The 24,809-nt window shown below is 50.3% G+C and overlaps 1 protein-coding gene across 8 annotated transcripts in view; it reads left to right on the forward strand.

The window, feature by feature from the left end:
* ATP8B (ATPase phospholipid transporting 8B) overlaps positions 1-24,809 on the forward strand; it is a 405,277-nt gene that overhangs the window by 346,753 nt on the left and 33,715 nt on the right. For 7 of the 8 annotated variants that reach the window (XM_069331131.1, XM_069331133.1, XM_069331138.1 and 4 more), the window contains 2 exons: positions 3,443-3,571; positions 4,978-5,201. In XM_069331131.1, the coding sequence (XP_069187232.1) occupies positions 3,443-3,571; positions 4,978-5,201 (353 nt within the window). Of the gene's footprint in view, positions 1-3,442; positions 3,572-4,977; positions 5,202-24,343; positions 24,570-24,809 lie in introns of all 8 variants that reach the window. The other variant, XM_069331137.1, reaches the window with a different exon arrangement.

Genomic DNA, 24,809 nt, shown 5'->3' on the forward strand with positions numbered 1-24,809 from the left:
TGAGTCTGAGATTCGGTGTCTGGCCTACCTCGACGACTGGCTGGTGTGGGCTCCCAGTCAGTCCGCTTGTCTGCTCGCCAGGGGATGGTTCTTTCCAGATCGCCGGGTTTGGTTTCCTGGTGATCTGGAGGTTTTTCCATCTGTTTCCGTCCCAGGTTCGGCCCTGGGCCTTGTTTAAGGCTCTTGGGCCCCTCATTGTCTTCCCTCCAGAAGTGTTACTGCGGCTGTGGTCACGCCTTCGGCTGTTCAGGAGGGGGTCCCGGGTTGCTCAGCGGTTGCTTGGGCGGTTGTGCGGGAGTCTGCACTTCGGCGTGCTTGTCTGCCCGCGAAGTCGGGTTTGGCTACGGCGTCTGTTGGTTCCTGCGGAGACTCCCCTTCCGCCTCTTGCATTCATTGGGTTCCTCCGGGGATCTTGTGTTGGTGCTGCGTCACCAGCTTCCTCTTTGGGGTTTTCGGGGTTCCGTGCCTTGGCACCTCCCCGAGCCTTCGCTCGATGTGCTCACGGACGGGTCGTCTCTTGGCTGGGGCTTTGTGACCAGTGCTCACCAGGTCGGCCGAGGTAGATGGAGTCTGTCTGTCCGTCGGGCTCACAGCACGGTTCGGGTGTTCATGGCTGTCTGGTTTGCGCTTCGGAGGGTTTGGGTCACTAGGTACTCTACCATTCAGCTCTGTTCGGACTGTTCTCTGGTGGTTCTTGCCGGAACCTCAGGGGTTTGGCTAACCGTGAGGTTCGTGTCCGGGGCGTGTCCTGCGTCCTGGCGGTCATCTGTCTCGGTTCATTCCTCTTCGTGGGTTGGCCAGTCGTCGCCAATTCGTTTTGTTGGCTCTGTCGGGCGTATGGACTCTTGGCCATGGACGTCTTCGGGTCAGCGTGGTCTAGGCGTCGTCCATTTTGTGGCGCCCTTTCCCAGCTGCGAGGACTTCACGGTGGATGCTTTCGGCAGGACTGGTCGAGGTGGGGAGTACCTGTTCCTCTTCTCCCGGTCCAGCTGTTGCTCCGGATTCTGACTCGGTTGCAGCCCATTCCCACGAGAACAGTCCTTATGGTTCCATGGTGGCCGGCCCGGCCTTCTTTTTAGACGCTGCTTGATAGGGGTCCGTACCCGGGGCGTTTTTCCTGAGGCTCCGCCTCTTTCAGCATACCAAATCGGTCCTGTCCGTGACTGGTTCGGCCGTCTCCTTGGCTCTTTGCGTCTGGTATTTTGACGCGGGTATCACCATCTCTATGGTGTTCAGGTGGCTTTGTTGACGGTGTCCCACCTGCGAGCTTCGTCTTGGCGACAGTATGACGTTTCATACATTTTCTCGTGTTTTATTTCCCCTCCGGCCTGCTCATGCGTCGCCTGAGCCATCCTGGTCCTTGTTCAGGGTGCCTTCTTATCTTCCCCTCAGTTTGTGGTAGCCCCTTCGGTTCAGTTTCCTGCTCTTTGGTACTAGTGGTAGCTTTAGAGGTGTGCAGCCTTTCTCTGTCCTGGCGACGGTTGAGACGGCTGCTTTCCGGAGGGGTTCTTGGGGTATTGGTACTTGATTGGTTTGGCCGGGGGGTGCGTCCTGTGTTGTCCGGTTGTGCTTTTTGCTGTTGCTGGCGTACCGTGTCTGGGGATGCGCTGTGGTTGATCCGGTTCCTTCGTTCCCTGTTTTCAGGGCTCGGGTCTCCCAGGTCGTCCGCAGTGTTTTCATTCTTCCAGCCTGCGGTCTGTCTTTGCGCCCGTGCTGTTCAGTCGTTTGCAGCTTTTGCTGCTGTGTTGGTGACGTCTCGGGCTCATTTCGGGCGCAGGGAGTTGTGGATCGCACAGGTTCTTGGCCGCCCATCCTTATGCGCGTCTGCTCTTGGGCGTTCTTGTTGCCTTGGGTCGCAGGTTTGCAACCGGTTGTCTTGGTTTTGCATTGCAGAGTTTGTGGCGGCCGCCTCCCGGGTTAGCCCTTTCTTTTCCTTCTCTTTGGGTATGAAGCTCCAGGGAGCCGTAGGGGCTCCCCACAGAAAACCAGCGTTGAATGTAATGAAACACCATTTTCTGGGTGAGCCCCGGAGGCTCCCTGGAGCTTATCGGGCTAATGTATGTTATATTAGACCGGGACATTAGCTAAGGAGTTCAGACCTACCAGGGACCAGCGCCAGAACCTGGCCCCTTCAGAGAGGTTTCAGGGAGCAATGGCCCTGGAAAACCCCATATGGTTGGGGGTTTTCCTTATCTGCCATCGACCGGGGTTAGGCACCCAGAAAGGTAGGCATAACAAAACAAACCCCACATGGTAAGAAACTACAACAAAAACCGAACAGAGAGGTAGAAAACTCCCTACAATCCCAAGGAAACTAGCAAACAAGCAAACACCACACTTTACTGCCGCGCCAATCGTCCGCGCAGCCCTCCCCGCCCCGGGAGGGGGAGGGGGGAGCCCCGGACCTACAGCGCCGGCTGCCAAGCTCCAGTTCGGAAGCTAAGCTTCAACCAACGCGAAAAAAACGCCGACCAGTGGGAGGGAGGGTTTCCAGGGAGCCTCCGGGGCTCACCCAGAAAATGGCGTTTCATTACATTCAACGCTGGTTTTTTGAATCGGCATCTCATGCTGAATACTGTCACTAATTATTGTGCGCCATTGGCGAAGCCGCTGCAACTTGTATTTGGGGTGGATGTCACTTCCACTCCGTTTTGCAAGCTTTCTCATGCATTCTTTCACGTCCCGCCTGCTCATGTGCTGCCGGAGCCTTCTTGGTCACTGGACCAGGTTTTTTCTTTATTTTCTTCTCGTCAGTTTGTGGTAGCTCCTTCAGTTTGTGATTACTGTATTTTTGGAATGCGTTGTTTTTGCTGGCCTTGTCCTCTTGGGGTCGGGTTGGGGAGCTTCATGCTCTAATTTTTTTTGTTTTTTATGATAATCACATTTTTCAACCAGACAGTGGTTTGTTTTGTTTTGCCTACCTTTCTCGGTGCCTTCCCTGGTCGATGGGAAGTATGATATATTGTAAATGTAAAGTGTTCACAGGCCATTGCTCTCTGCACCTCTCTGAGCCTCTCTGAGGGGCCCAGGATCTAATGCTGGTCCCTGGTAGGCAACAAAAACACTAGGACGAATGACCCCAAATAAGATAGCACTATATCAGTGGGATAGCTTCAGGGAGCCTTCGGGGCTCACCCAAAAACTGGTGTTTCATTACATTCAATGCTGTTTTTTTTTTTAAATAACAGCTACAGTACTTTTCCAATGAAATGTACTCTAATTACAGTAATATATGGCAGTAACAAAAAGCCTGTGTAAAGAAACTGTTCATTCCAGAATAAAATATATACAGTACATGAATTACCATATTAAATATTGATTTATCTTATGATATGGACAAAGATTCTATTGCCAATTAAATATGAATAAATTAATAAATATATATAGCGATTTATAATACAAGCGGTTGTTAATAAGCAGCCTTTTCTGTGCTACTCCTCAGGCAAAGCAGTTATTTGCTGTCGTGTTACTCCGCTGCAGAAGGCTATGGTCGTGGACTTGGTGAAACGCTTCAAGAAGGCTGTTACTCTGGCTGTCGGGGATGGTGCTAATGATGTGTCCATGATCAAAAGTAAGGTCTATAACATAGATTAATCTTAATATTTGTATTATATTGGTGACACTTGTGTTGTTATTAATTTATACACATTTTTTTTCTATACTAATGTGATGCAAATCAAATAACATTTATTTACTCGACTGTCCCTACACATATCTACTCACCTACCCCATGCATCAGCCTTCCTGTCACTTGCTTCTGCCTTCCAGTCACTTGCTTCTGCCTTCCAGTCTCTTGATTCTGCCTTCCAATCACTTGATTCTGCCTTCTGGTCACTTGATTCTGCCTTCCAGTCACTTGCTTCTGCCTTCCAGTGACTTGCTTCTGCCTTCCAGTGACTTGCTTCTGCCTTCCAGTCACTTGCTTTTGCCTTCCAGTCACTTCTGCCTTCCAGAGCTCTGTAACCTTAACATTATAAATCCCTGCATTGTAACAGCAGCGTATACGTCGCTTGCCAACTTCAGAGATGCTTTTAATTACATAGATGGTGAAATATTAAAGAAACTGGTTCATGACTTTTGTGAAACCAAAATTTTAATATGCAGTAGTTGTATGGTGCCCATATCTCAAGAAGCATATAAACTGGAAAACATGTAAAGGCATGATACAAGATGACTTACCTAACTGAAAAACAAGAGTTATGAGGAGAGGCTTGAGGCATTAAATATGCCAAAGCTAGAAAATTGAAGAAAAAGAGGTGATAAATAACACCACTTACAAAATAATACCAGGAATTGACCAAATTGACAAAGAGGAATTCCTGAAACCAGCAACTTCAGGAACAAGAGGACACAGATTCAAGCTAAGAAAACAAAGATGCTGAAAAATATTAGAAAGATTTCTTTTGTAAACAAAGTGGTAGATGGTTGTAACAAGTTTAGTGAGGAGGTGGTGGAGGCCAAAACCATCAGCAATTTCAAAGCATTATTTGACATTATTTGAGTACTGGCAAGATGAGACATCACGAGGATAGCTCTCATCCAGTAACTACACTTAGGTTACACTTGGGTAGTTACATAACTGACAGGTTTTGCCATCCAAATTTGAAATTATTAAATAACTCAAAATCCTAAGGCTGATTAGATATTTTGTCATACCTGTATACTTCATTCATAAATTCAGTAAACCTTAGGAGAACTTTAGTTTTTGTAACAGGAAAGAGGCTTACTGAATTGTAGACATTATTATGATAGAAATTGTGCTTTTATATGAGCAAAAATTGTGGGGAAAAAGAAAAGTTAAGTGAGGAAGAAAAAGGCACTTTTGTTTTCTTTTTAAACAGTTGGGGCATCCATGAAAAACTGCATCCAACTGTATACTTCAGAGATGTATTCATTAGCTGTGTTTACTCTTTCAGCAACCAAAACCAAATGATTTGCTACCTCAGTAACATTCATGATCTTTTCTGTTTCTTCTAGCTGCCCATATTGGTGTGGGAATTTCTGGTCAAGAAGGCTTACAAGCAGTGTTAGCAGCAGATTACTCAGTAGCCCAATTCAGATTTCTTGAGCGGCTCTTGCTGGTACATGGACGGTGGTCATACTACCGCATGTGCAAGTTTCTCAGATACTTCTTCTACAAGAATTTTGCATTTACGTTATGTCACTTTTGGTTTGCCTTTTTTGTGGCATTCTCAGCTCAGGTAAGCTCTAACAATTTTTGTTTAAATGATAAATGTAATGTTCATTACTATTTCTGGGGGGAGCCCCGTCGGTTCCCCGGAGCTATCCCAGGCTGATATGCTAATGTCAGACTTTGGCATCAGTCATGTGTATGGAGTTCTTAGGCCTACCGGGGACCACGGCCAGAACCGGGCCCCCTCAGAGAGGCAAGGGGAGCAATGGCCTATAGAAGCCCCCGTGTAGTTGGAAGCATTCTATGTCTGCCATCGACCGGAACAGGCACCCAGAAAGGTAAGCGCCCCAAAACAAACCCCTATTCTGGTTAAAATTGCTACCAAAAACCGAACTAGTGGATAGAACTCCCCAACCGAAAACAAGCAAACTAGTGTGACGTCAAACACCGCCGCGCCGCTGTCTGCGCAGCTCCCCCCCTCCCCGGGAGGGGGAGGGGGAAGCCCCAGACCCCACGCACCGGCTACCCACACCTCAGTTCTTGAGGCTGATGCTATAGGCGATGGTCGTGTGTTTTGGCTCCGGTGTCGCTACTGCACTGTGCTTTGCGTGTGGTGTTGGTTTTGTGGGTGCGAGAGCCAGGAGTTATCTTCAGTACTCGGGCTGCATGCGCCTAGGGCTGCCTTCCCTAGGTGCCCTGTAAGTACTGCCCTTGGGGCTTGGGGCCACCTTCCACAGGCTCCTCGGGGTCTGCCTCTGCTGGTCCGTTTTACCTTTCGGTTTTTCGGCCGCCTGTTGGGCTCTTGGGTGTTCTGTTCTCCCTTGTTACCGGCAGGTAAGAGGCAGTTTGCACTGGTAGGGGCGCAGGGTGCTGCTCAGCTTGTATTTCCCGACATCGCGGCCGGCTCTGTTCCTTGGGGTTCGCTGTCCTCTTGCGGGGTTTTGTTTTTCTTTTTGTTTTTGCCTGGTGGGGGGTTCTGTCATTTTATTCAGTTTGTTTTTGCCCTTCCACTGTTCTCCTCGGTGGCACCCCCTGCTAGGTCCCCGTGAGTGTACACGTCCCTGGGGTTCAGCTTTAGAAGTTTGCTTGGTAGTTTTGGGCGCCGGTTTGCAGCGCCCTGCCTGGGACTACCTGAACGCGAGTCCTCTTCAAGTAAACGCTCAGGACCCTGGGAATCCCCTAGGGGGCGCGTGGGTCCGATGGATGTGACCCCGGAGTCCCCACTCGCTGTGTGCGAGTTTGAGGGCTGCTCGGTCCCCTTGTCTCAGGGTGACCCTCATTGTTTTTGCCTCTGCCACGCTGCCTGTTGGGTCGGTGATACTTTCGACCCCGAGTCCTGTGAGTGTTGCTGCTTGCTTGTGACTCAATTTACCCAATCCTCTGATGATTCTATTCGGGTACAGGCGGCGCGTGCGTTGCAGTCTAGGTTTCGTCTGTTGCAACGCGCTTGGTTGGTTGCTTCCCCGGATGCCCCGGGGCTGCCCCGCTTTGCTTTTCGAGACCCGGACTTGGGGGTGGGGGTCGCTTCAATCCTGGTTCAGTCCGCACCTCCTCGTCCTTTCCCTTCTGTTCGTTCTGGTCCCCCGCCCCTGCTTCCGGCCCCGAAGCGTCTGAGGGTTTCGGGATCGGAGCAGGGGTTACTTGATCTCGAGACTCGGGCAGCTTCGGGGGTTGCCCCTTCCGGGGGGGCGGCAGAGGCATTCGAGTCTTGTCTCCCGGCCGAAGCTTCAGGGTCTGACCAGTGGGCCCCCCTTCCTCCAGCTTTTCCGGCTGCTCCGTCCTTGTCTTGTGGGGTCGGGGCTTGGGGAGAGGACTCGGCCTCGGGTCCTGTGGTGACGGACCTCGAGGCTGGGGAGGGGCTGACTTGGGGGCCTTGGGCCCCGTTGGACCCAGCCTGGGTTTTTCTTCCCACTGAGCGGGGCTTATTGTTACAAGGAGTGGGGTTTTCTTTTCCCCCCTCTGCGTACGAGTTGGATTTGGTGTCGGCCCCTCCCCGGGTTCGGTTCCGTGTTCCCCCGGGTACGTCGGTTCCGTCCTTCCAGAGGTTTTGGGCTTATCGCATCCAACCTGGTGTAGTGCGAGCGGCCTTTGCAGCTTACCTCCTGCGTGACCCGGATTATGCCTCGGAAATGGATCCGTCCACGTTCAGGTTTGGGACTTCGTTCCCTTTCTGGCTCCGTTACGAGGTTCCGGAGTCGTCCTGGCTAGCAGACTGCCCCTTGTTTGGTCTGGATTCCTGGCATTCCTTCTGTCGTTCCCGCACGCTGGAGTGGCGGGAAGCTTCCACGGTGCTTCAGGTTTTCCTGGGGGGCGAACTTGAGTACCTGAATGAGTGCTTGTTTGCCCCTGCCCTTCCCCGCGATGTGGGCGTTATTCAGCTCCATGTGCAGGTTCCCTCCCTTTCGGCGGCGCTCGTTGCGGAGGACTTGCGCGCCCGGGGCCTTTTGTGTTCGGCCTTGCGGTTCTTTTCCCTCCTGGAGCTGTCTTCGGATTGGCTCATGGAGGATGTGGGGACGCTTGGGTCCGTCCCGGGGTCCGGCACCTTGTCCTCGGCTGCGCGTTCGTCGGCTGCCTTGTTGAAGCTGTTCACGCCGATTTTGCGGGATGCGGTTTCCCTGTTTTATGCTTCCCGTCTCGCATGTCGGCAGGCGGTGCTGGGTTCCTCCGTGGAATCTGCTTGGGCTCTGGCTCTTAGGCGTTCTTCTCCTTTTTGTCCTCTCCTGTTTGGGGAGTCGGCCGTGGCGCAGTTTATTCAGGCTGCGTCGGCGGCTTGTCGTCCGATGTCGGACTTGTTGGTTTTCCGGGGGTCCCGGGGTGGGTCTTCCCGGAAAAGTCGTGCCAGGGCTCGGGGTTCCTCTCGTCGTGGTAGGCCTCTGGTGTCAGGTTTGGGGTTGGCTCCTGCGGACCCTCCCTCGTCTGGTCGGCGCGGTGTTCGCGCTGTGCGGGGTTCTGGGTCTCGTAAGGGTCGCCGACCCTTTCGCGGTTTGCCCCCTTGACGGGGCGATGGGGGGGCGGCTTGCGCTGTTCACCCGCGCCTGGTCCCACGATTCGTGGGCCTTTCGGGTCGTGTCTCGTGGCCTGCGGTGGCGTTGGGTGGCCCCTCCCCCTTTGGGGGGTCGGGGCTGGCAGGGCAGGTTTCTTCCCCTGCGCTCTGTCGAGTCGTCTTGGAGTGGGTACGCTTGGGCGTCGTCGAAACGACGTCGTCCCTCAGTTGGGTTTCCCGTGTGTTTCCGGTTCCGAAACGGGACTGCGCGGACCTGCGGTTCATTCTGGACTTGTCCCGTCTGAACCCCTGGGTTCATTGCCCCTCCTTTCAGATGACTACGCTGTCTCAGGTTCGGCTCCTCTTGGAGCCGGGAGCTTGGATGGTGTCCCTGGACCTCCGGGACGCTTATTGGCATGTCCCGATTCATCCGCGGTTCAGGGACTGGCTCGGTTTTGTTGTGGGGCGTCTGAGTTACCGCTTTCGTTGTCTCCCGTTCGGGTTGAACCTGGCACCTCGCGTGTTCACGCGCCTTACACGGGTTGTGGTGGCTCGTTTGCGTCTCCTAGGTGTTCGGGTGTTGGCCTACCTCGACGACTGGCTGGTTTGGGCTCCCAGCCAGTCGGCTTGCTTGCTAGCCAGGGATTTGGTTCTTTACCAGCTCGCCGAGTTCGGGTTCTTGGTGAACTGGAGGAAGTCCCATCTGGTTCCCTCTCAGGTTTGGTCTTGGCTGGGTCTCGTTTGAGACTCTTGAACCGCCTCCTTGTCTCTCCCTCCAGAGTCTCTCCTGCGGCTGCGGTCCCGCCTTCGTCTGTTTCTGGAGGGCCCTCGGGTCACCTGGCGGTTGCTCGAAGGGCTGTGCGGGAGCCTGAACTTCGCCATGGTGGTCTACCCGCCGGGTCGGGTTTGGCTTCGACGGCTGTTCTGGTTCCTTCGGGGTTCCCCCTTCCGCCTCTCTCGCGATCGCAGAGTTCGACCCCCGGGGGCCTTGCGTCGGTTGCTGCGTCACCGGCTTCCTCTTCGGGTTTTTCGGGGTTCAGTGCCTTGGTGCCTACCCGAGCCCTCGCTCGATGTGTACACGGATGCATCGTCTCTCGGCTGGGGTTTTGTGACCAGTGCTCACCAGGCCGGCCAGGGGCGTTGGGTTCCGTCCTTCCGTCGAGCTCACAGCACGGTGTGGGAGTTCGCGGCAGTGTGGTTTACTCTGGGGGGGATTCGGGTGGCCCGCGGATCGACGATTCGGCTCCATTCGGACTGCTCTCCGGTGGTTCATTGCCTGAACCGGGGGGTTCGATGCGGTCCTTGTCTCTTTGGGGTTGGTCGCTTCGGGTGACTCGTCTGCTGAGTTCTCGGGGTTTGGCTCTCCTGGCGGTTCACGTACGGGGCGTGTCCAACGTCTTGGCCGACGCCCTGTCTCGCTTCGTTCCCCTCTCCACGGAGTGGACGGTCGACGACGAGTCCTTCCGTTGGCTTTGCCAGACGTTCGGGCGCCCCGAAGTGGACCTCTTCGCTTCGGCGTGGTCGCGGCGTCTTCCCGTTTATGCGGCGCCCTTCCCCGATCGCGAGGCCTTCGGGGTCGATGCCTTTCGGCTAGACTGGTCGAGGTGGGGGTTCCTGTACCTCTTTCCCCCGGTTCGGCTGTTGCTCCAGGTCCTGACTCGCTTAGAGACTTACCAGGGGAGAGTTGTCCTTCTGGCCCCTTGGTGGCCGGCCCAGCCTTGGTTTCAGGCGCTGGTTGCTCGGTGTCCGAACCCGAGGGTTTTCCCTCGGCTCCGCCTCTTTCAGCAGATCGGGCCGGTACGTCACGTGGCTGGTTTGATCTTCTCCTCGAGTCTTCGCGTATGGTTTTTTTTTGACTCGAGTCTATCATCATCTCTATGGTGATCAGGTGGCCTCCTTGTTGGTGTCCCACCTGAGGGCTTCTTCTCGGCGACAGTATGAAGTTTCCTGGCGGTCCTTCCGTTTCTTTTTGCGTCTTCGTCGTGTTAGCTCCTTGTCTGTTCGGGTGGTCTTGTCCTTCCTCTCGTGGTTGTTTCAGGACCGTCATCTTATGCCTAACACTGTCGCTTCGTATCGTGCTGCGCTGGCGGAGCCGCTTCAGCTTGCTTTCGGTATCGATGTTACGTCTGCGCCGTTTCGCAAGCTGTCTCGTGCATTGTTTCACCTCCGGCCTGCTCATGCGTCGCCTGAGCCATCCTGGTCTTTGGACAGAGTGCTCGCTTTCCTTTCATCTCCTCGTTTCGTTGTGGCCCCTTCGGTCCAGGATTGTTTTTCCATGGCACTTTTCTTGTTGGCTTTGGCCTCTGGGGGTCGGGTAGGGGAGCTTCATGCTCTCCTCCGGCGCAGGGGTTTCTGCTCTTTTGGTCGTGGTGATTGTTTTGTTCGTTTGCAGCCGTCTCCTTCTTTTCTGGCGAAGAATGAGACTGCTGCGTTCCGGAGGGGTCCATGGGTGGTTGATGCTTGGTTGGTCAGGCCGGGGGTGCATCATGTTTTGTGTCCGGTTGCGGCGCTTCGCCATTATTTGCGCGCCACAGCTTCTGTGTCCGGGGACGCGCTGTGGGTTGATCCGGTTTCCCTTCTTCCCTGTTCGTGGGTTCGGGTCTCTCAGGTCGTCCGCAGGGTTATTAGGTCCAGCCAGCCTGCGGTCTATCCCCGTGCCCATGACGTTCGTAAGTTCGCGGCTCTTGCTGCCGTCTTTGGGAATATGTCTTGGTCTGATATTCGGGCGCTGGGATTTTGGCGGTAGAACAGGGTCCTGGCTGCTCGTTACCTTGTGAATGTCCCTGGGCCTCGTCGGGCCTGTGTTGCTTTGGGTCGGCGGTTGCAGCCAGTTGTCTCGGCTTCGAGTTCAGGAGTGAGCGACAACCGCCTCCCGGGTAAGTCCCTCTTTTTCTGTCTGTGGGTAGTTAGCTCCGGGGAGCCGATGGGGCTCCCCCCAGAAAACCAGCGTTGAATGTAATGAAACGCCATTTTCTGGGTGAGTCCCAGAGGCTCCCCGGCATCCCTCCCTCCCTCCGGTCTGCGGTTTTTCGCGTTTTTGACATCCAGCCTCAAGAACTGAGGTGTGGGTAGCCGGCGTGGGGGGTCTGGGGCTCCCCCTTCCCCCTCCCGGGGAGGGGGGAGCTGCGCAGACAGTGGCGCGGCGGTGTGTGACGTCACACTAGTTTGCTTGTTTTCGGTTGGGGAGTTCTATCCACTAGTTCGGTTTTTGGTAGCAATTTTAACCAGAATAGGGGTTTGTTTTGGGGCGCTTACCTTTCTGGGTGCCTGTTCCAGTCGATGGCAGACATAGAATGCTTCCAACTACACGGGGGCTTCTATAGACCATTGCTCCCCTTGCCTCTCTGAGGGGGCCCGGTTCTGGCCGTGGTCCCCGGTAGGCCTAAGAACTCCATACACATGACTGATGCCAAAGTCTGACATTAGCATATCAGCCTGGGATAGCTCCGGGGAGCCTCCGGGACTCGCCCAGAAAATGGCGTTTCATTACATTCAACGCTGGTTTTATTAATCTGCAGTGTGTGTGTTGAAGAGGAGTTAATTGTAGAGCAAGACAAATTTCCAAATCAACATAGTCTTGTCCTTGTAGAACATAAGGAGCATGTACCTAGGTTTACCATGTGATGATGTGCTCTATGGAATTGCAGCCAAATCTATGCAACAAGAAATACACAAATGCAGGTGTGCTGTACCTACATTATCTCCAAGTCATACCAAGATTTGTTTTTAATTTTTTCATAGTAAGGAAGAGGAATAACTAACCCATGACTTTGCTTCTTTGCTTTGGCAGGTAAAGTATACCCCAGTGTCATACCAGCAACAAATCTTCACCAGTCAAACTTTTTTAATGCATTGGGTAAATTTATAAATGGTATTCTTGTATACATACAGAAATCACAATAGCGTGATACATAGCATGTGGATTTGTTTGTGTTCTTGTATATTTCTTATCATTTCATCAAATGATGAAATGATAAGATAGGGGAGGTGGAGGAAATATTCAGAGTATGATCTTATCATGATGATTACTAGCTGACAGCTGATGTGTTCCAATGCATCAGAAGTTTGGAGAAAGGAAGTTGGCGAAGAGATGGGCCATACCGAAATTTTTTTTATTTGACTGGAAATTTATGGTGTCAGTAAAACACCTTTTCTGGGGTGAGCCCCTTGTGGCTACCTAAAGCTACTACAGTATATCTGATACAGTTCCAGACTACAGGTGCTATCTATTTGGCCTACCAGGGACCATGAGCCAGAAAGTCAGCAAAACAGAACAGACCACTGCTTGGTTAGAAATAAAACTGCAGCCTCAAAACAGCCAAAAGAACTCTCCACATAAAAACAAATGATCCAAAATTTATGAAACTAACACGAGTTTGTTCACCCTACCTCTCTCCCCCTCATTTAGGGGGGCGGAGTGAGGCAGACCAGGTCAGCTGGCTGCTCCACCACCAGTTCTTATGCTGATATGTATTGTGCCTTTGTCAGTTCATTCTGGCTCTGGCTCTCTTCTCTGGCGAAGAGAAACACCACTAAATCATCATAGTGGTGTTTTGCCTTCGCAGTTTTACCTATGCATGGTTGTGCAGCGTGAGACAGGAGTTTACTGTACTTGGAACTGCATGTGCCCCAGGGTTACCTTCCCTGTGCACTCCTTCAGTGCTGCCAGGATATTCTTCCGTGGAGTGTTCAAGATTTCACTCCCTTAGAGGGGTCTCCTCACTTGTGGTAACCCCATGCCCTTCAGGTAAGCCAGTGGTCTTGGACTGTCTGTCTTTCCTTGGGGTCTGGGATCTTTTTGGTTGGTAGGGTGCACTGTGGCTTGCACGACCTAGCCAATGTGCTGAGGTAGTCCTTCTAGCATTATATACCTGGTTGGGTCAATTCTCCATTGTTTACTCGTTCTCCACGGTCTGATGCCTTGAGAGTTTGCAATCATTGTTTTCATTCTTCAGTCCATTTGGGTGGCTTTTAGTTTCATTTTTGCCGCATTCCATTTTGGGGTTTTATTTGTACTGTTCCTGCCTCTACAGTACTGTATTATGTTTTACCTAAAATCTGGTTGCGGATCATCCCATTTGGTCTTTCTCTTGCCCTTTTCGCTGGAATTGGGTTTCAAGGGTGTCTATTCGACAATACAGTGGTAACTCAGTTTTCGTATTTAAACCATTCCCAGAGATGATACGAAAACCGAAAAATAGGAAAACCGAAACAAATTTTCCCATTAGAAATAATGTAAATTGAATTAATCTGTTCCACACTCCCAAATATATGAACTAAAAAATACATTTTATACAGAATAATACTCTTAGATACCTTATCTTTATTGAGGACTCTTGTTGGTATATGGAAGACAGTGTGGAAGGGGGGAGGAGGAGAGGTGTTAGTGTTTGGATGGGGAGTCCCCTTCCATTATAACAACAATGATGACATTTCTGAGGTACTCGCTCTCTTACGTTTTGCAGGTATACCACTAGGACCTGGTTGTGGTTCACTGCTTGCTTGTCTTACTAAGAATCTGTCTATAGACACTTGGTTTTTCCCTATGTTTTAACACTTGTCTGTAATAAAACAACACATTGTCTCACTATGAATGATCTCTTGTTTTTCCTCAATTGTCATCCTCACAACTATTTTCTTAGGTTTAACATTACCACTGACTTTATTGGAATCCATAGCATGATATATAATAAGAACTTTTATGTTCAGAAACTAAAAAAGCACAAAAAAAAATGAAATTCTTTGCAAAGAATTCAAACGCAATCATCACCAGGCAGGAGCCACTTTTAAACTGAAGCACCATGCGCTGTGGACCCGTACGTGTATAAACAAACTCCGAAAACTGAGGCAAACAACGAGTACCGAATCAAATTTTACAAAGAATTGAGTACGAGAACCGAAAAATATGAAAACAGGAGCTTACGAAAACTGAGGTTCCACTGTATAGGGAAGCAGAACCCAGGCATTGGGAATACCTGTGAAGCATTCCCAGTGCCTGGGCATACCCACAGGAAACGCTCACCCTGCAGGCCCTGAAAATACCCTGCAGGTTTGGTGATACTATGGATATCTCGGCTGGGCTCACTTTTTGTGTGAATTTGAGTGTTGTCATTCGTCTATGCTACCAGGCGTCATTCATTCTTTCTGCCTCCGCCAAGCTGCCTGATAGGTCAGCGACACCTTCAACCCTGAGTCATGTGGGACTTGTTCCCCTGCACGTTGCTCTCCTTACTCTCCCTCCTGATGAAGGTCTTGTGTATCTGGCAGAGACTGCTTTGCATTGGCAGTTTTCTGTGTTGCAAGAGTCTGGGTTGTGTGCCCAGTTGGATTTTGCCCTTCCTAGTGTTAGGATTTGGGATTTGGGGGTGTTGGTTGACTTAACCATGGTTCCTTCCACACTTCTTTCTTCCCTAACGTGCATGGTGTGTCCTTCCCCCCTCCCCCCCCACCCTTCCCCTGCTTCCAGTCCCAATGCGTCTGAGGGTTTCAGAGTTGGGGCAGGGTTTAGCTCGGGATGTGTCTTGGAGGGGGGGGGGATCTGGAGTTTGCCCCTTTTGACTTAGGCGCAGATGTAGTTGGACCCACTGTTCCCACCAAGGCTTTTAGGTGTTTCCAGCCTGCCCTCTCTTCTGTGGCCTCTCCTTGGACTCTCTTTTCTATCCTGAGTGGTGGGCATGGATGTTGGCTCTCCTCCAGGGCCCTCTTCTGTGATTCTTGGGGAGTAGTCGGTTGGGCCCTTTTGTCCTATTTTACCCTTTATAGGCTCTGGTGTCTTCTGCAGAGGGTCCTTTGTTGCTGGGGGTGGAGTTTTCTTATTCCCCTCCCTGTATGCATTCGATATGGATGCGGCTCCCCCAGGGTTCGTTTCCGAGTGCCTCTGGCTTTTTAGGTTTTGTCATTCTGGAGGTTTCCTGCCTCTCAAGTCCTCCAGCAGCAGCTCAGAAGGCCCTTGCTTAGTACCTCCTGCTTGACCCTGCTTCTGCCTTGGTGTTGGGCACAGACTCTTTTGAGTTTGGTTCTTATACCCTTTTTTGATGCATTCTAAGGTTTCAGTGTCATCCTGGCTGACACACTGTTGTGTGTTTACTCTTGGGGTTTAGTGCAGTTTCTGTCATCCCACATGTTTGAGTGGTGGGAGGTGTCTCCTGTGCTGCAGATGTTCTTGAAGGCTCTTTTGACCCTCTCATTTCCTTCCTCTTTACTCCTGCTCTTTCCCATGATGTAGGCTTTGTGCAGCTGCATGCCTCAGTTGTTGGCTATGTTCATTGCAACCAACCTTCATGCCTGCTTGCACTTGGATTCCTTTGTGCACTTCTTGAGCCTTCTGGAATTGCATTCCGATTGGCTCACTGAGGAGGTTGGGATTCTTACTGTGGTTCCTCTTGCAGGGGTTTTGGGTTCTGCTGCGTCTGCATCGGTAGCCCTGCTCCAGCTGTATGCCCTGATCTTCTGGGAGGTGGTGGCCTTGTTTTTCACCTCCCATCTGTTGTTGGCAAGCCAATGTCAGCATGGGTCCTCGCTCTCATCTCCCTCTCTCTTTTCGTTGCTCCTGTTTCTGGAGGACTTTGTTTCCCAGTTACTGTTGTCTGAGGCCACTGCTTGTCAGACTCATTCTAACTTATTGGTGTGTTTGTGGGGTTCGGTCTCATCTGCCACAGCAGTTTGGTTGGGCCACGGCATCGCCAGCTGTTAGTTGGGGTAGGTCATCCTTGGAGTCAGATGCCAGGTCACATGCACTTCCTTCAACTGGTTTTTCTTTGTCTGGCTGGTGCCGTGCATGCTCTGCTCAGAAGGCTGGCTCAGGTTTGCACCAGCCCTCTCATGGGGCACCGCTTTGACAGGGCATTGGGAGAGAGGCTCACTCAGTTTGCTGATGCTTGATTCCATGATTTGTGGGCTTTTCGTCTTATTTCTTGCAGCCTGCTGTTGAGTTGACCAGTCCTGCCTCCCTCAGGGTCTTGAGGTTTTTGGGGATAGGCCTCCTTCCCTTGCCTTTGTTGGGTCATCTCAGGGTGGGTGGCTTCAGCATAGTCAAAATGACTGCACCTCGTAGGTGGGGTTTTCAACCTTTTCCAGTCCTGCAATGGTACTTCCTGGATTGCAGAAATCATCTTTGGCCTGTCTTGATTGACCCAGTTAATTCCTTACCTTTAAGAAGACCACATTGTCCCAGGTCTGTCTCATTCTCGAGCTGGGCACTTCGGTGTTCTCCCTGGATCCTCGGGATGATTACTGTTGCATTCCTATCCATGTATGGTTCAGGAATTGGTTGGGCTTTGTCATGGGGTGGCAGATTTTCCACTTAAGGGTTCTCCCTTTTGGGATCAATCTGGCTCCTTGCGTTTTTATGTGTTTGACTGATGTTGTGGTGACCCGCTCCAGCTTGCAGGGTGTTCGGGTGTTAGCCTACCTCAAATACTGGCTGGTGTGGGCTCCCAGTTAGTCTGCGTGTCTGTTAGCCAAGGATCTGGTTCGTTTTCAGCTTACCAGGTTGGGGTTCTAGGTGATCTGGCGGAAATCCCAATTGGTTCCTTTCCGGATTCAGACTTGGTTGGGCCTTGTTTGCAACTCTTGGTCGATGTCACTTTCCCTTGCTTCCGGCGGCCTTGCTCCGGCTGCAGCGCTGCCATCTTTTGGTGTTGAGCAGGTGATGGGTGACTCGGTGGTTGCTCGGGCAGTTGTGAGGATGCCTGAACTTCACCATTCTTGTTTATCACCTTCAGGTTATCTTGAGATGATTTCGAGGCTTAGCGTCCCCATGGCCTGGTCCTCAACCAGATCTCCTTTTTTGTTACATGCCCCCATGAAGCAGCTCATAGCAGCTGTCTAACTTTCAGGTACCTATTTACTACTAAGTGAGCAGGAGCATCAGGGTGAAAGAAACTGCCTATTTGTTTCCACCTCCACTGGGGATCGAACCTGGAACCTCAGGACTATGAATCCCGAGCTCTGTCCACTCAGCTGTCAGGCCCCTTGTTCCAAAAATGCAAACTCTTGGGCAAGGTTTGCTTTGGAGGCTGTTCTGGTTCCTTGGGGGTGAAAGCCCTGAAGAGCCAGAACAGTCTCCATGGAGAAAGGCTAGATGCATTTTGATATGTACAGTACTGTATGTGGAAACGTCACTGTCCAGTCATTAGATGAATATTAGTGATTTTGTAAAGTTGTACTTTACTTACTTACATATTAGACTTGGAAACCTGGACAAGTCTGGGGGCTCCACATTTAACTATGCAAGTGGTGTGTTGACAATTTATGCCAATGAACCAAGCAAAAGTGAGAAAACTGATAATTGGCATTCCAGTGGTATGGTGAGAGCTGAAAAACCACATAAATGATTGCTATTTCTATTCGCAGCCCTGTCGGCTCCCCCAAGCTATCATCACTGAATAAGTGCCATACTACTTAGTGTCATCAGGTGTGGAGTTCTTTTTGCCTACCAAGGACCGCAAGCCAGAACCTGGCTCCCTCAGAGGCGAAGGGAGCAATGGCCTGTTATCATCTTCGGCATTACTAGGAAAGTCACCCAGAATGATAGGCAAATCAAAACAAACCACTACCTGGTTTAAAAACTGAGAACGAAGCCTTCAAAATGTCAAGAAGAAAAGAAACAACCAAAATTTTGTTAAACTAGTCACCTGCTAGTTAACGCAACCTTCCCCCTCTTTGGGGGGAGGGGGGAGCCAGCCCGGGAAGGCCAGGCTGACCAGCTTCAGTTCTTTACCTATGTGCTTACCTGGCAGTTGATTGTTGCTCTGGCTGCTCTGTCCTGTTTTCGAATGGTGTTCTCTAGCCTTTTTGGCAGTGTTTTAAATGAGTGTGTGCATGAGCCAGGAGTTTGCATCTCCACACTGTTCATGTTCAGAAAGTGTTCAACATCTTGGCAGATGGTCTGTCTCACTTCCTTCCTCTTTCTGTGGAATGGACCATTGACACCAATTCCTTGCCCTGGCTTTGTCAGACATTCGGATGCTTGGACATCGACTTCTTTGCGACTGCACGGTTTTGGCATCTGCCTCTTTACAAAGTGCCGTTCCCCGACTGCAAGGCCCTCGCAGTGGATGCCTTTTGGCTGGACTGGTCAAGGTGAGGGTACATATACTTCTCTTTTTCCCAGTCTGGCTCCTTGATGACCAGCCCAGCCTTGGTTTCGGGCACTGCTTGCGCGGTGTCCGAAACCAGGTGTCTTCTGTGGCTCTGCCTCTATCAGAAGGTTGGGTAGGTGACATACCACACTGATTCAGCCTTTTCTACCTCATTTCATGTCTCAACTTTTTGACGCATATTTACCACCATATTTACAGTGATGAAGTGGCTGGTTTGATGGTGTCTCAGCTGTGGTTTTCTTCTTAGTAACAGTATTAGGGTTTTCTGTGGGGAGCCCCTACGGCTCCCTGGAGCTTATCAGGCTTATCTGGTCAGCAGTTTTACATTATTCTAGGACTGCCCAGTATCCCGGGCCAGCTCCCTCTTCCCTCCAATAAGGGGGGGTGGGAGAAGGTGTAGGTAACGAGCAAGGGGGTGGTTTGACAAAGTTTTGGTTTGTTTTCCATTATGGGAGTATTTTGATATTGTGGTTTTGTGCATTGTATTGACCCATGCATTTTTTTCTTTTATTTTGAGTTGCCTACCTTTCTGGAGGCCTTTCCTGGTTGCTAGCAGAAATTATTTACTTTAAATGTAAAGAATTCATGGGCCATTTCACCCTGTGCCTCTCTGAGGGGGCCAGGTTCTGGCTCGTGGTCCCGGGTATTCAACGAGAACTCTGCAACTAATGACTCTAAGTAGTATAGTCCAGGGATTGCTACTGTACTGCATTGCTACTGATTGCTACCTGCTACTGTATTGCTACTGATTGCAGCACTCGCCTAATTGTACTCACCTAATTGTGCTTGCAGGGGTTGAGCTTTGGCTATTTGGTCCCGCCTCTCAACTGTCAATCAACTGGTGTACATATTCCTGAGCCTACTGGGCTCTATCATATCTACATTTGAAGCTGTGTATGGAGTCAGCCTCCACCACATCACTTCCTAATGCATTCCATTTATTAACTACTCTGATACTGAAAAAATTCTTTCTAACGTGTCTGTAGCTCATCTGGGTACTAAGTTTCCACCTGTGTCCCCTTGTTCGTGTCCCACCCGTGCTGAAGAGTTTGTCTTTGTCCACCCTGTCAATTCCCCTGAGAATTTTGTAGGTGGTTATCATGTCTCCCCTTGATTGATTATCACTCAATCACTCCCCTTGAGTGATTGCTAATGATTATTAATTACTGCCTTTTCTTTAGGGTCTTTTGGCTTCATTAAATTTTGTACCCAACTCTACATTTGCAGTGGCTGCCATCTTTCCACTTGTTAGTGCCATCTTCTTCCTTCCTCAGTGTCTTGCAGAGGGTCTCTGCCCCTTTGAGGGGTAAGGTGCAGTGGGATTGTAACTTTTGGCCTTTGCTTTTGTGGCTGTGGTTTTGATCCTTACTTTTCCCTCAGTGGCTCTGGTGCTTTTAGGACTCTTGAGTGGCCCACGGGCTGTGGCTCCCATGCCCAAGAGCAAGAACTAGAACATAGGTTCTTGCTCTTGCTCCTGGGTGCCTCCATCTCTGTGCATGCAGTTCTTGCAAAGGTTCTGCATTCTTCTGTAGAGTTTTGTATTTTTCCACGACTGGGCCTTTGGCTCATTCACCCCCAGATTATAGTAATGGGTGTAATGTTGGTAGTGTTAGCTGCAGCTGTTCCCTCTATGGTTTTGACGGCAGCCTCGATGCCTACATTTCCTCTTTGTGGCTGCAGCCAGGCACTGAAGATAGGCAAGGAAGGAGTGTCTAGAGCAGAGACCAAGCAAGGAAGGAGGACACAGAAGCACAGATTGAGGGAATGAAGGAGCATCCAAATACAGGAAAAAGACCCAGGTACCAAAACAAACTAAACAAAAGCACCGAAATACGGGGCAGTGCCCCACAGGACAACGAAAAACAAGATACATGGACAAAGTAAAGCCACACACAAGGCGTCCAAGCAAAACATACAACACCAAAAACCCTGATAAGAGCCAGCGACGCAACCCTGTCAAGTGACAGGGTAAGGAAGGATGGAGCACCGAACATGGGGGGGAGGGTACATGCACAAGGGGACACATGAGAAAGCGGAGGACCCCAATGACCTACAGAGACATGAAAAAAAAACAGATCAATGCCAGAGGAGGTAGGAAATGGAATGCACTTGGAAGGGATGTGGTGGAGGCAGACTCCATACACAGTAGCAAAAATAGGAATGAAAGAGCCCAGGAGGCTCAGGAAGCTGCACACCCGCCGACCGACAGTCGAGAGGTGGTACCAAGAGCCAGAGCTCAACCCCCACAAGCACAACTTGGTAAGTACCCCACCAAAAGTCGAGAACCAGCACCTGGCCAACAGAGTCACCAGACAGTACAACCACACCAGCAGAGCAGAGACACGACCGTGCCACAGCACAGTTGAGCAGAGTAACATACCAGGAGCATCTCCAGTGGTTCGCCCGAAACGGTATGCGCACAAGAGGCAGTAGGTATTGTATGTACTAGTACCCGAAGAAAAATGTGAAGTTGAAGGTTAAATATGTCCAGAGATGTGTGCCCAGCAGAAGACAAGGTGGAGGCGGCGCCACTCTGAGCCACCCCACACCCGGAAGCAGAGGAAAGAACGAAGTGACATCCCCACATATAAAATCTAGAACACCCCTAGCATCTAGAGGGGTTACGACTGGAGAGAGAAGACAAGCGAGAAGCCATAGAAAACCGCGATAAATGGCGCGGAACACACAAATACGCCGCCCAGAAACAAAAACACCCCGGCCCCAGTGCGCAAGGTACGAACCGCACCACCCATCCACCGGGTGGCGCGGTTCGTACACCAGTGTATGGTGTACGGTGCATACACCAGTCGGACATACACAGATCGTATATACACATACCATACAGATACATACCATACATTCACCAGCAACGCGTATGTAACAAATACGAGGAACATCTAAACAGGAAGAAGAGACAAAGTGAAAACAAAATAAGGCGAAACAGAAGCGAACAAAGACGAGGAGGATGGAAGGGGACCAACGAGCCCGAGAATGGACCAGAGGGTAACCTCACCAGCAGTCAACAGATGTTCCAAGAATATTGGAAGGTACGAAGAGGTTCACGAACCAACGAGAACCATGACAAGCAAGCTCAAAAGCACGGAGGCATGTACGGGCAAAAAAGACACCCCTGATCAAGGTACATGCATGGACCCTGATACGAAGCGAACAGAATCGCGACGGAAGCGCGAAAAGGATGAGGAAAAGGGGTGAAACACCCCCAGGAATGACGGGACTGATGGACTCTAAGGAACGCAAAACCGAACCCAGGGAGGGGTAGACCCGAAACCAACATGAACGCAGAGGGGGAAGGAAAATCCCCACTCTGAGGAACTGCAAGCCCCACACTCTAAAGTGTTATATGACAAAGAGTGCTGGGAAGACGGGACACCACGAGCGTAGCTCTCATCCTGTAACTACACTTAGGTAATTACACTTAGGTAATTAGAGAGAGTACAAAGACAAAAGCAGGGCAAAACGGGGCCGAGGCTTCTCAGGCAATCCCTCCCCAACCCCAGGAACCTCGACAGCAGGACCCAAGGCTGAGCCATATCCCCAAAGCCCCAGCCTCATAAGGAAAAGCCAGGGCAGCCGTGCAAAACACTACAGAAGGGAGCCCACTGGTCAGACCCATACAGCACGGCTGGAGGAACAGGCTCGAATGCCTCCACCACCACCCTGGAAGAGGAAAAAACAAAAAACAAAAACTGAGATCGCACGAGTCTACCCAACCAGACCCTGTTCCAACCCCGAAACCCGCCTACAGTTCGGAGCCGGAAGCAAGGGGAGGAAGTATGCACAACAGAAGGGGAAGGACTAAGAGGAGTGAAAGGAACCAGAGCCAAAGCGACCCCCACTCCCAAGTCCGGACCCCAACAACCAAAACTGGGCAGTCTCGGGGCATCCGAGGCCGCAACCAACCAAGAGCGGCACGTACAGACGACACCCGTCGCATGACTCCGGGTCAAAAGAACCAACGACCCAACAGGCAGCAAGGCGAAGGCAAAACAGGTGAGTGTTACCCTGAGACAAGGGGACAGAGTAACCTTCGAACTCACAAGATGCGAGGGGGGGGGGATGCAGGGGTCACATGCAGCAGACCACTGAGCCGCCATGGCATTTCCCAGGGCCCTTAGCCTTGGTTACACGCTAAGGGAAGCCCAGTGAACTGTACTGTGAACTAGCGGCCAAATCTACCAAACAAACTTCTAAAAAGCTGAACCCCCGGGACGTGCCCATTCACGGGGGCCAAGCAGGGAGTACCACCAAAAAGAAAAAGATATAGAAAAACCCTGAGAACAGCAAAGTGGGACCACAAAGGCAGACCTCCCAAAAGGCAAAAACAAAAACAAAAGAAAAATCACGCAAGAGGACAACGTACCCAGGTGGAACAGAGCCGGCCGCTGTTATTGGTGAAAACTAGCTGTGCAGTACCCCGTGCCCCTTTCAGTGATAAAAACTACCTCCTACCCAGAGGCAAACAAGGGCAACAAAACCCCAGCTGACTCCAAGGGCAACCCAGTACCGAACAGTAAAGGACTCAGCGGAGGTAGAACCCAAGGTGACTTGTGAAAGGTGGCCCCAAGCCCCAAGGGCAGTACTTACAGGGCATCTAGGGAAGAGAGCCCTAGGCGCATGCAGCCCAAGTACCGTGGAATCTCATTCCTGGCTTATACTCCACCGGTAGAGACAGCCCACACCACAAGGCATAGAACTGAAACAAAACCGGAGCCAGAAGCACTCGACCGGTCAGTAATCACATCAATCAAGAATTGCCGGTTAGATCGCCGGCGTGGATGGTCTGGGGCTCCCCCTTCCCCCTCCCGGGGAGAGGGGGGGGGTTGCGCAGATGGCAATGCGGCGACATGATGACGTCATGCTAGTTTGATAATTTTATTTGGGAGTTCTGTCCACTCGTTCGGCTTTTGACAGCAATATTTTAACCAGAATAGGGGTTTGTTTTGGGGCGCCTACCTTTCTGGGTTCCTGTCCCGGTCGATGGCAGACATAGAATGTTCCCAACTACAGGGGGTTTCTATAGGCCATTGCTCCTCGTGTCTCTCTGAGGGGGCCAGGTCCTGGCTCGTGGTCCCTGGTAGGCAAGAACTCCAAGCACTTTGACTGATGCCAGAAAGTTATACATATCCATTCAGCCTGGATAGCTTCGGGGAGCCGACGAGGCTTCCTCCCAGAAAGGAGTGTATGAATAGTACCTTAATTAATTTTGTTCAAAGTGAGTTTTTGAAGTGTCACTGTACAGTATTATCAAGGACAATATTCAGATTTAGAAATCTACAGTAGCCAGTGACCCTGAAGATGATCCACCAATTTCTGCCACCATACTACCTGTTCCTTCAACCAATGGACCTTTTAACTCTTCAAACTGCATAAAATGAATCAAGTAGGGCAACTCAATCATTCAGATTACTGTAAATAAAAAAGTTTATATTATTTTCACCAAATTTGTTTTATATATGTTAATTTCTGGCAATACAGAAACAAATTTTCTGTTTATAGTATTGTGTCAATTGGAAATCTGGTTCCAAGTTATGAGCAACTGTCTTATGTATGCCTTATTGGAACACACATCCCTTTCTCAAGGAAAATTATTGAAATGCCAAATTACTCATGAATTCATATGGTTTTGGAAGGTAGACTGTAATTCCATTGTTTATCAGTATGTAATATAATGTTATCTTGCTATGTATTAAATAATGAATATGTAAGGTAAGGTAAGAAGATATGTACTTGCTTTTTCCCTGTAGAAAATAATAATGGCAAAGTATTTCCCAAATGAAAACAATAAAGTAGTCAATTGGGAGACCGAGTATGCAGAAAATGTACCAAATGTCTAACCCAAGTAGTGAATGAGGAAGCCGAGAAGGGAGGAAATGCCGTGAGTGGATGTAGACATTAAAAGTGGTGTACAGTATTAGTGTCATTAGATACCATAGTAATGTTTGCCTTTTAAACCAATAGTCAATAGGCAAAATTTAGGACAGTTATCTTTTCTACATGCTTGATTGTCAATTTATTATTGTAAGTATTATTTCTACTAAAATAAAGAGCTCTTAATTAAATATACAAAATAAGGTATACATTTATTTTGTTTTCCTATTTCAGACTGTGTATGACCCTTTCTTTATATCAACCTACAATCTTTTCTATACCTCACTTCCTGTCCTGTGTTTGGGCGTGATGGACCAAGATGTTGATGATTACTTTTGTCGTCGCTTTCCCAAACTCTACACACCTGGTCACCACAACCTTTTTTTTAATAAGCGGGTTTTTTTGTGGAGTGCCTTGCATGGCGCCGTAACGTCCTTCCTCATATTATTCATCCCTTTTGGTGAGTGATGGGGAGTAGATGAGTGTGGTCGTACCACGTTGTGCAACGCTCACTCTGCCTCTCACAATCACATTAGTGTTCTACTTTTCTCACTGCAACTTGTCCATACACGACTTAAGGTCCATGAGCTTGAAGACGCCACAAGCATCACCTTAGGTATCAAATTCTCACCACTTCAGCATTTTTTTGACAGTGGTCAGAGATAATTCCTGTTTGATAACTTTGCATAACAGCTAATTA

This window comes from Procambarus clarkii, chromosome 25 (genome assembly GCF_040958095.1).
Source record: "Procambarus clarkii isolate CNS0578487 chromosome 25, FALCON_Pclarkii_2.0, whole genome shotgun sequence".
Taxonomy (NCBI): Eukaryota; Metazoa; Arthropoda; class Malacostraca; order Decapoda; family Cambaridae; genus Procambarus; species Procambarus clarkii.